Source organism: Salmo trutta, chromosome 3 (assembly GCF_901001165.1).
Source record: "Salmo trutta chromosome 3, fSalTru1.1, whole genome shotgun sequence".
NCBI classification, from domain to species: domain Eukaryota; kingdom Metazoa; phylum Chordata; class Actinopteri; order Salmoniformes; family Salmonidae; genus Salmo; species Salmo trutta.
This window is the reverse complement of record NC_042959.1, coordinates 71,357,621-71,372,881: the sequence shown is the minus strand read 5'-3', so window position 1 is coordinate 71,372,881 and position 15,261 is coordinate 71,357,621. Positions and strand designations below refer to the sequence as shown.

The window sequence follows — 15,261 nt, the reverse complement described above, 5'->3', positions numbered from 1 at the left end:
GATTGCTAAACTGTATTTTATATGGATGATTAATGTAGGCCTACTCTGTTTTTGCCAGGCAATACTGGAGGAAATAAACAAGTCTTTCTGGCCACTAATCATGGATAGGTTAAGGCTATTTGGAATCCTTGGGACCTCCCTACCCTAAACCTAAGCTTAGTTTAACCCATACCACCTTTGCCCAACAATGCTGATGACTGGTCATTGGCAGTGGAATATATTCATGGATGCCAAGGGAAGCCAGGCTTCCCCCCCAAAATTACCAAGGAACAAATAAAAAAACTAAATAATTTATCTTTCGTCTCTGTGTTTCATAATTTTCCTTTAATTTGTAAGAGGCTGACTGTATCTCACAGGAGAAAGCATCTGAGAGAGCGAAACAGCGCCCCTCTGTCTGCATGTGTAGGCCATCTATCTCATTATGTCTGGTCCAAATTGTTGCCGCTCGAAGCATTGAAGGCAAGGGAAGCCAACGAGCATTAACATTTATTTAATTTTTTATTTAACCTTTATTTAACCTTCTGTCAGGCCTCCCTTGACAGAAAAAGTATATCAGCATTGAGCTAAACAGAGCGAGCTCAATTTAATGGTCCTGGCGCACCAAAAAAAGTGTCAAGGGAAGCCAGCTTGGATTTTGGCTTCACTACTATCAAATCCCATTGAGCGCATACCTCATTGACAGAAAAAATTGAATTGTTGCATCTCGTTGTGTTGTTGTCCTCCAGTGGCTAGCTAGCCAGCTAGCTAAAATTGGCAAATTCCTAAATTAGCCATGGATGGATATAGGGATTTGGACTTGTGGTTTTACTTAATTCTCTGTACTTTCCAATGATTATAACAGCGATTCTGATCCAACCATTAATTTATACATTGTTGTGCTCCTGGCCTGAAAGGATGGAAGTTCAATACGTAGCTTGATGTAGAACACTAATGTTAAATAGCTAACGTTGCCCATGAATTAAAGTTAGGCTAGCAAGCATTTTAGCCAGGTAGCCCAGGACACCAAAAAATAAAAGCGGGTACTGTATGACAGAGTGATAGACCATTTCGTCAACATGAAAGAGAGGAGGATGGCAATGGCGTTTCTCTACAAGTAGAGTGCGTCAACATGTTTTTCTACTTGCATGAAAGAGCACGCACACACACACGCATAAAATCAGAACCATGGACAGCCACATCATATTTAGCGTATGTTGATTGGACTAAATCGTTTTTGGTATCTTTTAGTTGTCACTGTATTAGACTAAGCAAAGGTGATTTGATGATGTTGAAGTTGAAATGGTGCTGGAATACTGGAGGCTTCCCCAGTGATTTTACCCATGCAACGCTGCTGGTCATTGGTCAACAATCAAGACGCACACATTTTTGGTTCGGAAAATGGGTGCGAATTCGAGTTCAGTGGGTTTAGAACAATGACATATTTATTGTATTTTGGGGGGATTATACCACCACGGAAAAGGGCACTTTGGAGACTGGAAGGGGCATGTGCTCTGCACAGTTAGAGCCCTATCTGTGCACATGCCTGAACAGAGGCAAGGATTATTTGCTGACAATGAGCAATCAATAGGTAATGAGAGCAGGTGGAAGTAATGTTGAGGAGGATAGGGGGCTAGCCATACAATGCATTTGGAATGTATTCAGACCCCTTGACTTTTCCCACATTTTGTTACGTTACAGCCTTATTCTAAAATGTATTAAATAGGTTTTTTCCCTCAATCTACACACAATACCCCATAATGACAAAGCAAAAACAGCTTTTTATACATTTTTGCAAATGTATTTAAAAAAAGTATTCAGACCCTTTACTCAGTACTTTGTTGAAGAACCTTTGGCAGCAAATACAGCCTTGAGTCTTGGGTATGACGCTACAAACTTGGCACACCTGTATTTGGGGAGTTTCTCCCATTCTTCTCTGCAAATCCTCTCAAGCTCTGTCAGGTTGAATGGGGAGTGTCGCTGCACAGCTATTTTCAGGTCTCTCCAGAGATGTTTGATCGGGTTCAAGTCCAGGCTCTGTCTGGGCCACTCAAGGACATTCAGAGACTTGTCCTGAAGTCACTCATGCGTTGTCTTGTCTGTGTGCTTAGGGTTGTTGTTCTGTTGGAAGGTGAACCTTTGCCCCAGTCTGAGGTCCTAAGCGCTCAGGAGCATGTTTTCATCAAGGATCTCTCTGTAATTTTCTACGTTAATCTTTTCCTCGATCCTGACTAGTCAGGCCAAAGAGTTCAATCTTGGTTTCATCAGACCAGAGAATCTTGTTTCTCATGGTCGGAGAGACCTTTAGGTGCCTTTTGGCTCCAAGCGGGCTGGCTACTGCCTTTTACTGAGGAGTGGCTTACGTCTGGCCACAAGGTTCTTCTGTACTTTGCTTTGTTCCTCTTGCCCTCAATCCTGACTAGTCTCCCAGTCCCTGCCGCTGAAAAACATCCCCACAGTATGATGCTGCCACCACCATGCTTTACTGTAGGGATGGTGCCAGGTTTTCTCCAGACGTGACGCTTGGCATTCAGGCCAAACGGAAATCTTGGTTTTATCAGACCAGAGAATCTTGTTCCTCATGGTCTGAGAGTCTTTTAGGTGCCTTTAGGAAAACTCCAAGCGGGCTGTGTGCTTTTTTACTAGGGAATGGCTTCTGTTTGGCCACTCCACCATAAAGGCCTGATTTGGTGGAGCGCTGCAGAGATAGTTGTCCATCTGGAAGGTTTTCCCATCTCCACAGAGGAACTCTGGAGCTCTGTCAGTGACCATCGGGTTCTTGGTCACCTCCCTGGCCAAGGCCCTTCTCCCCCGATTCCAAACTTCTTCCATTTAAGAATGATGTAAGCCACTGTGTTCTTGGGGACCTTTTTTTAAATGTATTTTTATTTAACCAGGTAAGTCCGTTAGGAACAAATTCTTATTTACAATGACGGCCTACCCCGGCCAAACCGGACGACGCTGGGCCAATTGTACGCCACCCTATGGGACTCCCAATCACGGCCAGGTGTGATATATCCTGGAATTGAACCAGGGACTGTAGTGATGCCTCTTGCACTGTATTCCCCTGGGTTGCAGGATCATCTTGAATAAAGATATCAATTGGCCTGGAGGTTTTTTTGGGGACCAAATATGGCACTTGTGTATGTTATTACCTCTGGATTGCTCCTAAAATGCGCTATAGGCCTAAAGGGGTTTAATACATGATCAAGTTGTGATGATTTCTGGTGTATGTGTATGCTTGTAGGGGACCTGCTTACAGTAGTTTATCTATGGCAAAACACAATGCGCAACATCAGGAAGTAGCATTAGCCACTCTAGCATGGTGGTGGAAAATTGTGTTTTATTCAAATAGTACGTATATTTTCTCGTTTTTTTTAGGCCTAAGGGCAATTAAACCGATTTTAGGAGGAAACTGATGCCTTTGCAGCCTGAACGGAGGATGTTTTATGTATGAGCCGGTCGCAGGGGGACACCAGTGTATAGCCGGCTGGGCACATTACAGGTGGACGCAGATGACGTAAAATGAATAATAGCGTCATCTGGCTGTGGGTTGGGCTAATTATACAGCAACTGAGAATATAGTCTAGAAAGAGCATGATGGGCTGTTATTACACAACATAGCAGTATTACAGTTTGTTTATCTTGACCGTGCCCTTCAGTGTTTGTGCCCTTCTATGATTATGCGCAGAAGAGGTCAGAATGTAGTCTAGGTCTGAATGGAGATGGAGCGTGCACACTACAGTTCCCGACATCCCATCTCGACTATCGCTGTTCTCCTCGCATGTTTACGCATGAGGCGCTTCTGCAGTGAGCTACTGTATATTGATGTGCTTTAATGTGTTCCCTCTCCTCCCTTCCTCTTACCTCTCCTCCCTCTCCGCTCTGTGTTCCATAGAGACTCAGCGCGCTCAGATGCACTTGGCGTTCTAGCGGTAGAAACAGCAGCGGGAGCGTCTCAATGCAGGGGCAGCAAGAGCACCCCGATGGCCACCAGTACAAGAGACTGCGCTAAGCAGACGACCAGCGCGCTCTTTCATCTGTGCTTCTCAACCCCGAACCTCCTCTAGCGAAGAGAGAGGTACCCAAATCCGTTTTAGGATATCGCTTTTTTTTGGTCCCTCTTTCTGTCCATTCGATGAAGAAGAACTGATGACGATGTATCGGCGATGGTGGATTTCCCTTTTGTGCGTCTATGGACTGATGTGCATCGTTCATTCCAGCAATCATATGCCTCGAAATGGTAATGTATTTGTGACAACAAATATGTCTATGTATTTTATTGGAATAGATCCGAATGGCAACAGCATCACCAATAACATGTTCCACATTCCATGTTATTATGCTGCCAGAGAGGGAGCCTGAATCCCCAACGTAAACAACCTGTAAAATATGCATTTAATGTAACCGTATGAAAGGGAATCGGTCTATTATTAATTAAAACTATTTGAGGAAAGATATTCCAAAACCATTAAAGTGCTATTTCACATTGATTTATGTTTTGGTATAGGCGCTTGTAGCTGTGCTTTTTTGCGCCAGGATAGCTATCGCAGTCTTAACATCGCTGTTTCCTCCCTGTGCAGGAGACGCCTTGTCGCAGGCGAAGGCTGTTCGTGATGCGAGCAGGTTCGCCGGGAAGGAGGACACGGTCCCTCTCCGTCTGCTCTACAGCATGCACAACCACAGTCAAATCACCCACGATGTCATCAGCACCAGGACTAGAGCCAGTTCCAGCCCCACACAGGTAGCCTACACAGTGCTGGTGTTATTTATTATGGTGGCGATGGAGCTCCGCTATTTGTAGAGAGACAAATGCCTTTGGTACGCGTTGCTATTGTAGACATCCCGCTATTCTCATGTTGTTTATGTTTTTGTTGAATCATCTCCTTTTTATGCATTTCACAGAGAATTCGGAACGATCACATTTTCACCTATAACAAGCTAGTTCTTTTGACTAGTGGTCTATTTACAGAAATATAGGCTATTCAATTTCGCCACATTTAAAACGGTAGGCGGTGTCTTTTCGTTGAGCAAAATAAAGATAGCCTAGTGGTATATTGTGGGTTTTTCTATGCACATACATACACAAAAGACAGGCTCAGACCTGATCAGCAAAAGAGCCCATGCATGAAACACATGGGGATGAAGCCTATGCATTAGAATGAATAGACAAATAGGCCTATAACATCCATATATGCTTAATTGGGTCAAATATTTAGTTTTTGTTATATAGTAGGAGAGGTTCTTATTATTATAAAGGTGAGTGGACCTGACATAATATTTTCAGAATCTATTGAATAATGATTGGTTTGTGCCCTTATAATGGATTCGCCCGTAACCCACATGGCCCTATGTCTGAGACACACTGCTTCTTGGATGGTTAAAGAGAGTCTGCTCTCTGTCTGGTTGGCATCCTTTACAGTTCACTAGCTGGCTGGTTGCTTTGGCTATTCAATTATCTGTTTGATGTGAAGACCTAGTCTGGATACTCAGATATAATCATAAGGCTCTCTACCTCTGAAATGTACACGTTATAAACATAATCAGATTTTTATTCCACTCTTCCATACTTTTATCTAAAATCTAGTTGTGTCATTGATATTAAAGGCCCAGTGCAGTCAACACATGTGATGTGTCTGTGTTTTATATATATTTCTACACTATGAAGTTAGAATAATACTGTGAAAATGATGATAGTGCCCATTTAGTATAAGAGCTGTTTGAAAAGACCGCCTGAAATTTCAGCCTGAGCAGAGGGACATCGAGAGCACAGGCACAAGGGCAGACACTTTCATTACAGGAATCATGAGGATAATGCACTTTATAGTTTGACCAAACCATGGTTTTAGTCACCCCAAAAATAGGACGTTTTGAGTGAGGTGACTATGTAGAATGTGCTCTTTCTCTGTTTATATCCACCCTTTCAGTGTGTTTACTAGTATAATGACAAGGTCGGAGCAGTTCCCTTTGCTCATATTGCGTTTAACTTTGAATGTGAGTTTACATGACCTCAGCCTATCAGAAAACCAGGCAGGCCCGTCTTGGTAGGGGGGCCGGCCATTGCCCACTGATCAGCCAAAGGCTCATTATAGAGTAGAATAACGGAGAAATTGCGCAAAAACCATCTGGCATTTGCCAAATGGCCAATCTGCCCCTGGACGCTAACCTATTATGGGTTTATATTTCCAGAGGCTATGCTAGGCTAAAGGTAGCCTGCTCGGGGCGCCCACAGGGTCAGGTAAAGGGCTGCAGAGTGTGTCAGGCAGGGAAGGTGTTAACCCTTTGTCTCTCACTCCAAGGGAGAGAGAACCAGGCTAGCCATGATAACCAAACTAATTGGACACATCTGTCATTGGCTTCAACATTGTTTATATGACCTCACTGGTGTTCTATATGTTGAGCTCTAATAAGGAACATGAGCGTACGTCATTAGAACAGTTAACTTGGGACTGGAACATGTCTGCCAGATACTGATAAAGTAGTTTGGCTTCATTTGTCTTCAAAAGAAGATTCTAGTGTCAGGTAAAAGAAAGTTATTGGGGGAAGCACTGCCTCATCTTTTTCCCACTATTTAAAGCACAACTTCATCAGGTGTCTCCAGGTGAAATTATACTGCCCCACAAAGGGAGAGAAAGAGAGAGAGATATGATGGAATCTTCATTTGATCTGATCAGTCTCTGAGTTTCTTGTCATCCCCAGAGAGTTGAAAACTGACCTCAAATCAGCCACTTCGTCACACAGCCTGCATTCTCAGCGTCATATGGTCTGATTCTGCTCTGATTTTGGCTGTTTTTAGTTTGGTATCATAACATCTGAAAGGAACCTGTCAAATCATTCTTAAACGTATGACACACAAAAATAACTATTTATAGACTTGCGTTGAGTCTACTATTTTCAGTTAAAGGCGTAACCTACTGTACACCTTTTTAAAAGAGGAGCTTTGAGAAGAGCTCAGCTGAGTGCTGTTTAAGCGTTTCTGTGGAAGAAAAGCACTTATAGTCATGGGCCCATAGCCATCAGTGGAGTTGCTGTGTGTGTGTGTGTGTGTGTGTGTGTGTGTGTGTGTGTGTGTGTGTAAGGCTGTCTGTGTTGTAGTAGGATAACAGCACTTCCTGGTAGGCCCCTAGCTCCATCAGTGGAGTTAAGTCCTGCTATGATGCAGTAATCAATGAAACAGGAGTCGCTGATGGTCTCGGTGCCTCGGCTCGGTGCCTCGACTCGGCCCAGTCAAACTGGGAAATCTGGTCCAGGAGAACACAATTACTGGTACCACCAGGGAGTACCAGGGAGTGCTGTGGATTCAGTTCACTTAATTTGATTTTAAAGTGTGCCCTGAAAAGGAATCACATACTTGCGTACCGGTATATTCGCGTGCGTACACACACACACACACACACACACATAGTAACAATAGTGTCTGTTGCCATAGGGGACCCCGAGGTCTAAGGTCATCCTTGGGTAAAGATTGGGGCATTTCATACTCGCGCACACACACACACTCCCTTGGTTTTAATGCAGCGTCCGGTGTGTATTGACTCAGGCCCGTGGGCCATGCCTGGGGGAGGGGTTAGTCCTGTATTAGACTAGCTGGGGACTCCCTCAGAGTTACACAGGAACAATAGTGGGAAGTCATCGTTTCCCCTGGGGCCTGTAATAAACCACGCGCCATATGTGCCCAGAGCTAGGGATGTATTAGACCTTCCCCCTCAACCCAATCAATCATTTCTGGATGAGCCAACAGCGAGGGAGGGAGGGAGGGAGGGTGTGTGTGTGTGTGTGTGTGTGTGTGTGTGTGTGTGTGTGTGTGTGTGTGTGTGTGTGTGTGTGTGTGTGTGTGTGTGTGTGTGTGTGTGTGTGTGTGTGTGAGTACAGGGCGAGGTGGGAGGGTGTGAGTACAGGGGGGAGGTGGGAGTGTGTGAGTTACACAGATTTGCATGGTTAATTTCACCGATGTCTCTCAGAATGTCTGGGTCTAGTTCAGCTTCCATCACATCTCCCCTGTCTCTCAGAATGTCTGGGTCTAGTTCAGCTTCCATCACAGCTCCCCTGTCTCTCAGAATGTCTGGGTCTGGTTCAGCTTCCATCACAGCTCCCCTGTATCTCAGAATGTCTGGGTCTGGTTCAGCTTCCATCACAGCTCCCGTCTCTCAGAATGTCTGGGTCTGGTTCAGCTTCCGTCACAGCTCCCGTCTCTCAGAATGTCTGGGTCTGGTTCAGCTTCCATCACAGCTCCCGTCTCTCAGAATGTCTGGGTCTGGTTCAGCTTCCATCACAGCTCCCGTCCCTCAGAATGTCTGGGTCTGGTTCAGCTTACATCACAGCTCCCCTGTCTCTCAGAATGTCTGGGTCTGGTTCAGCTTCCATCACAGCTCCCGTCCCTCAGAATGTCTGGGTCTGGTTCAGCTTCCATCACAGCTCCCCTGTCTCTCAGAATGTCTGGGTCTGGTTCAGCTTCCATCACAGCTCCCGTCCCTCAGAATGTCTGGGTCTGGTTCAGCTTCCATCACAGCTCCCGTCTCTCAGAATGTCTGGGTCTGGTTCAGCTTCCATCACAGCTCCCGTCTCTCAGAATGTCTTCCTTTCCTTAAAGTTCATGTACAGTATGTATATTGTTAGTTGTTTTGAAAAAGCTTTTTCAGCACTCAATGGAATAGAGATAATTGTACAACGTTTCTGAAAATGTTTTTATTCACAGGGGAACCACGTGGCCCAAGCCAGCTTCCAGGTGGACGCGTTTGGTGAGCAGTTCATCTTGGATGTTGAACTGAACCAGTGAGTATAACCTTTGACCTATCACCAACATTCTCTGTATCTACTGAGCTAAATCCCCTTTCTCTCTATGTCATGATTTCTGCATGTGATAGTAAAATAGCCAGTAGTACTAGACAGTATTTTGTATGATTAAAGGGATTCTCTGTTACTTTTGTATACTTATTAGCAAGTAGCACCCATGAGCCAAAAGTGGTCCCCGAAAATAACGTACTACATCACATATGTGCAGATACTGTATGTGCACCACGTCATTGCTCTCTCTTTCATTCTGTTGTGTGTGATTCTTGCTAGCTGTCACTCAAATTACGAGGGGCTGAATCTCATTGGCTGGAACTGAAATTGCTAGGGGTCTGTTCCATGCGGGGAAATGTAGGGAAAATGGTTCTGCAGCTTCCAGAAAATAGTCACTTTCAAACGAGCAGTTTCGTGCCTAATTGAGGTAAGACCATAATTCCGATCATAGATTATGCATGGGTGAACTACATATTGACACATCCAGGCCAAAGCAGAAGGTTTCAAAAATACTTACTAGTTGCCAAAGTACCGGAGCATGTCTTTAAGAGCTGTTTAATTAGTCCCTAATGTCTTCCTCACGAAGCTTTGATCTGGGAAAACCTGCTAGTGGCAGTGCTGTAGGCCTATCATTGATTATGAGTACTTGGTTGGTAATACTGCTTATAGGCTGCTCATTCACTTGGGAACAATAGTTTATAAGCCGTTCATAAGCAGGTTATAAGCTGTTCATAAGCAGGTTATAAGCCGTTATTATGCAGGTTATAAGCCGTTCATAAGCAGGCTTTCAAATGAGGTCTCAAAGGGATACTGCAAGATTATAGCAGTTTTCATTGCGCACAGAATAAAGGAAGTTAAGAGGTAGTTTCGCGAGCCTGTGCTAACTAGTGTTAGCGCAATGTTTGGAAGTCTACAGGTACGGTAGCATGTTCTTCATGGTGCATGCAGAGACATTAAAATGGGACCCACGAGTTCTGCCTCTGGGTATGTAGAACAACAGAATCTGGCAGTACATCTTTATCACAGTGCTCTAATGGTCTCTGTAATGGAGGCATGAGGAATGAGACATCTTTCACCTCTGGCTGATCGTAGTGGTACAGAGCAGACAGGACCATATTTCCTCCCAGTGTCCAGTGCCTTTTGAGCCACCTTGTTTTGGGGAATAAATTATGTTGTGTGTTTGGGGCTATTTCTCTCGTTCTCCATCCCGCCATTTCTCTCTTGCTGAGCTTTCTCCCCTTTTCACTTTTACTCCCTCACTGTTTCTCTGTCAGCTCTTTCCACTTCTCTCTCCCTCTCTTCCCTTCTCTCATGCTCTCTCTATCTGGCCCTCACACTCTGCTGACCAATGGTCTTTCACTAATGAGGGGAAGTTGTCTCTCTCTCTCTCTCTCTCTCTCTCGCTCTCTCTCTGTGTCTGTGTTTGTCTGTGTCACAGACACACAGACACAGGGTGACAGGTTCATTACACATCACTGCTTTCTGTGTCAGAAAGTAGGTTGGCCCTCTTTGAGGTCTTGTAGATCGGTGCATTGATGAAAGTAGGCTGGCCCTCTGAGGTCTCGTAGATCGGTGCATTGATGAAAGTAGGCTGGCCCTCTTTGAGGTCTCGTAGATCGGTGCATTGATGAAAGTAGCCTGGCCCTCTGAGGTCTCGTAGATTGGTGCATTGATGAAAGTAGGTTGGCCCTCTTTGAGGTCTCGTAGATCGGTGCATTGATGAAAGTAGCCTGGCCCTCTTTGAGGTCTTGTAGATCGGTGCATTGATGAAAGTAGCCTGGCCCTCTGAGGTCTCGTAGATTGGTGCATTGATGAAAGTAGGCTGGCCCTCTGAGGTCTAGTAGATCGGTGCATTGATGAAAGTAGGCTGGCCCTCTTTGAGGTCTCGTAGATCGGTGCATTGATGAAAGTAGGCTGGCCCTCTTTGAGGTCTCGTAGATTGGTGCATTGATGAAAGTAGGTTGGCCCTCTTTGAGGTCTCGTAGATCGGTGCATTGATGAAAGTAGGCTGGCCCTCTGAGGTCTAGTAGATCGGTACATTGATGAAAGTAGGTGGGCCCTCTTCGAGGTCTTGTAGATCGATGCATTGCACTATTTTAGTTTATAAAGCCCCCTTACACAACTTCTGCCGTACCTTGCGTCATTGTTAACCTACAGATGTAGGAGCTACCAGACCCGGTCTCAGGGAGCGCTAACTCGGGACATCTCTTCCATCTCCACTGAGTTTGGTGAATCTGCTTTAAGTTTTTTTGCACCTTACTCTTGGAATAGTTTCCAAAACTCTTTAAATGTGATGTTTTGGTGTCTCTAGGGCTATTCAGATGGCTGCTGATTGATTATCTGTTTTACTGAAGAATGTGTGTTTTCTGTGATTGTGTTTTGTATCTCTGATGTGCTTTTTGTGTTGTATTGATGTGTATCATTTTTGTAATCACAGGGTTCTTCTGAAAAAGAGACCTTGGTCTCAGCATGACTCCCTGTCAAAATAAAGGTGAAATAAATCAAACAAGCTCACCTAAGCAGGCAGTTGTGTGTAGAAGTGAGTCTGCATCATTAGAGTGAGTCTGTACTCTGTCGTGTCATTATAACTGAAGTCATCTCTCTCTGTATGAGGATCTATTCCCCCTGTCACCCAGAGCCATTCACACAAAGTAGACCCAGAGAAATGGAGATGACATCACAGGAATATCCAAACAGCACAGTGCTGCCACTCGTAGGGTTACTGTATGATGCATGAAGCGTCATGTGTCATGACACAGTGTCCCTGTGGGACACGGTCAGGCACGTCTCTGTCGTATGTTGTGTTTGGTGACCTGAGGTGCTGGATGTCATCCATCATATGGAGTCTGTGCTGTAACTGTGTGTATGTATGGTTTGGGAAGCCTTTTCAAATCAAATCAAATTGTATTGGTCACATGCACATGGTTAGCAGATGTTAATGCGACTGTAGCGAAATGCTTGTGCTTCTAGTTCCAACCATGCAGTAATAAAAACAAAATACTGCATAAGAACGCAAAGCGAGGTGGCCATCTCTGTCGGCGCCAGATGTACCTGCATATAGATTTAAACCCCTGTCCTGTTGTAGTGATCAGTACAATGGTAGTATGGAGAGAATGGTTCTCTGTCCTGTTGTAGTGATCAGTACTATGGTAGTATGGAGAGAATGGTTCTCTGTCCTGTTGTAGTGATCAGTACAATGGTAGTATGGAGAGAATGGTTCTCTGTCCTGTTGTAGTGATCAGTACAATGGTAGTATGGAGAGAATGGTTCTCTGTCCTGTTGTAGTGATCAGTACAATGGTAGTATGGAGAGAATGGTTCTCTGTCCTGTTGTAGTGATCAATACAATGGTAGTATGGAGAGAATGGTTCTCTGTCCTGTTGTAGTGATCAGTACAATGGTAGTATGGAGAGAATGGTTCTCTGTCCTGTTGTAGTGATCAGTACAATGGTAGTATGGAGAGAATGGTTCTCTGTCCTGTTGTAGTGATCAGTACAATGGTAGTATGGAGAGAATGGTTCTCTGTCCTGTTGTAGTGATCAGTACAATGGTAGTATGGAGAGAATGGTTCTCTGACCTGTTGTAGTGATCAGTACAATGGTAGTATGGAGAGAATGGTTCTCTGTCCTGTTGTAGTGATCAGTACAATGGTAGTATGGAGAGAATGGTTCTCTGACCTGTTGTAGTGATCAGTACAATGGTAGTATGGAGAGAATGGTTCTCTGTCCTGTTGTAGTGATCAGTACAATGGTAGTATGGAGAGAATGGTTCTCTGTCCTGTTGTAGTGATCAGTACAATGGTAGTATGGAGAGAATGGTTCTCTGTCCTGTTGTAGTGATCAGTACAATGGTAGTATGGAGAGAATGGTTCTCTGACCTGTTGTAGTGATCAGTACAATGGTAGTATGGAGAGAATGGTTCTCTGACCTGTTGTAGTGATCAGTACAATGGTAGTATGGAGGGAATAGTATGGAGGGAATGGTTCTCTGTCCTGTTGTCTCTTTCTCTCCCTCCCTCTTTCCATCTCTCTCTCTTTTGCGGTGGCTATGTGTTTCATGAGTTTCTGTTATATGCTCTGTGTGTGTGTTCTGCTCTTCTCTTCTCCATCCATCCCTCGCTCCCCAAGCGCTGCTCACTGACCTCACTCTTTAACCAATCACACTCCACCCTGCTTGGGTTAAATGCAGAAGACACATTTCAGTTGAATGCATTCCATTGTACAACTGACTAGGTATCCCCCTTTCCCTTTGTTGACGAGATAACTTTCTTGAGCTGTGTGTGTGTGAGAAGGGCATTGAGGTTGGGCGTGCATGTTTCTTGGCTTCATGCAGCGAGACCTACTTTCCTTAGGTTGATTAATGGCATCTTTCCTGTGTGTGTGTGTGTGTGTGTGTGTGTGTGTGTGTGTGTGTGTGTGTGTGTGTGTGTGTGTGTGTGTGTTTGTATGTGTTTAAGCAGTTACAAGCATAACAAACAAGAGGCTGCTTGTTTTTATTTCAGTTTATTTTGAGATGCTACTCTCTCTTTCCACTGGGATCTTTTAATAAGATCCCAGATTTGATGATGAAGAAGAACCTCTCAGAAACATATCAGGTATTTTTAGTTTATGCCTACTGCAACTGTGAGGGTGTGTGTGTTTTTAGTGTTTCAAGTTTTAATGTTACATACACAAGTACAGTGAAATGCCTTTCTTGCAAGCCCTAAACCCAACAATGCAGTAGTCAGTAGCAATGTAGTATACCAAAGTATTACAGGGCTGAAGTGTGTCTGTGTTGCCTAGCGTGCTAAGGTCACACATCACTCCCTTAGGCTTCTTTGTTCTCTGCCTCTTACATCTTCGGCTGCCTCCAAATTGCCATTCATGGCCTCGGGAGTGGGCTGGGATGGAGTGGGAGTGGGCTGGGATGGGGTGGGAGTGGGCTGGGATGGAGTGGGAGTGGGCTGGGATGGGGTGAGAGTGAGCTGGGATGGAGTGGGAGTGGGCTGGGCTGGGGCTGCTTCTTTGAATGATGCTCCCCTTTCCTCATAAACCACACCTCCTCCTCACCCCTCACCTCCCCTCCCACCTGCTCACGCTGAATAATTGATGTCCCTGTAAGATTAAAGGGGGACACTGAAATGGGATGTGTGTGTGTGAATGGCTCAGTCTGGTGCTCTTACTGCAGTACCAATTAAGCCTCAATGTGGCTCTTATAAACCATGTTTAGAGCCTGTGGGCCCACAGAACATATTATTTACATTACAACTAGTACAAACCTATTATTTACATTACAACTAGTACAAACCTATTGTTTACATTACAACTAGTACAAACCTATTGTTTACATTACAACTAGTACAAACCTATTGTTTACATTACAACTAGTACAAACCTATTATTTACATTACAACTAGTACAAACCTATTGTTTACATTACAACTAATACATACATAAATAATTACATTTACATTACATTTTAGCAGACGCTCTTATCCAGAGCGACTTACAGTAGTGAATGCATACATTTCATGCATTTTTTTTTTTTTGTACTGGTCCCCCGTGGGAATCGAACCCACAACCCTGGTGTTGCACACACCATGCTGGCGTTGCAAACACCATGCTCTACCAACTGAGCCAAAGGGAAGGACAAACCACAGGGAAGGATTACCGTCCCGTAGCACTCACGTCGGTAGCCATGAAGTGCTTTGAAAGGCTGGTCATGGCTCACATCAACAGCATCCTCCAGAATACCCTGGACCCACTCCAATTCGCATACAGCCCCAACAGATCCACAGATGATGCAATCTCAATCGCACTCCACACTGCCCTTTCCCACTTGGACAAAAAGAATACCTATGTGAGAATGCTGTTCATTGACTACAGCTCAGCGTTCAACACCATAGTGCCCTTGAAGCTCATCACTAAGCTAAGGACCCTGGAACTAAACACCTCCCTCTGCAACTGGATCATGGACTTCCTGACGGGCCGCCCCCAGGTGGTAAGGGTAGGCAACAACACGTCTGCCACGCTGATCCTCAACACTTTGGCCCTTCAGGGGTGTGTACTTAGTCCCCTCCTGTACTCCCTGTTCACCCACGACTGCGTGGCCAAACACGACTCCCAACACCATCATTAAGTTTGCTGATGACACAACAGTGGTAGGCCTGATCACCGACAACAATGAGACAGCCTATGGGGAGGAGGTCAGAGAACTGGCAGTGTGGTGCCAGGACAACAACCTCTCCCTCAATGTGAGCAAGACAAAGGAGATGATCGTGGACTACAGTGAAAGGTGGGCCGACCAGGCCCCCATTAACATCAACGGGGCTGTAGTGGAGCGGGTTGAGAGTTTCAAGTTCCTTGAACGATCTATCATGTTCCAAACACACCAAGACAGTTGTGAAGAGGGCACGACTAAACCTTTTCCCCCTCAGGAGACTGAAAAAAATTGTCATGGGTCCCCAGATCCTCAAATAGTTCTACAGCTGCACCATCGAGAGCATCCTGACCGGTTGCATCACC

The 15,261-nt window shown here is 44.9% G+C and overlaps 1 protein-coding gene across 3 annotated transcripts in view; it reads left to right on the top strand.

The window, feature by feature from the left end:
* Positions 1–3,729: 3,729 nt before the first annotated feature.
* The window catches only part of LOC115187145 (disintegrin and metalloproteinase domain-containing protein 22), a 115,381-nt gene continuing 103,849 nt past the window's right edge, over positions 3,730–15,261 (top strand). For 2 of the 3 annotated variants that reach the window (XM_029746313.1, XM_029746316.1), the window contains exons 1-3: positions 3,730–4,219; positions 4,560–4,720; positions 8,672–8,748. In XM_029746313.1, the coding sequence (XP_029602173.1) occupies positions 4,129–4,219; positions 4,560–4,720; positions 8,672–8,748 (329 nt within the window). In that variant the 5' untranslated portion in view covers positions 3,730–4,128. The remainder of the gene's footprint in view (positions 4,220–4,559; positions 4,721–8,671; positions 8,749–15,261) is intronic. The other variant, XM_029746314.1, reaches the window with a different exon arrangement.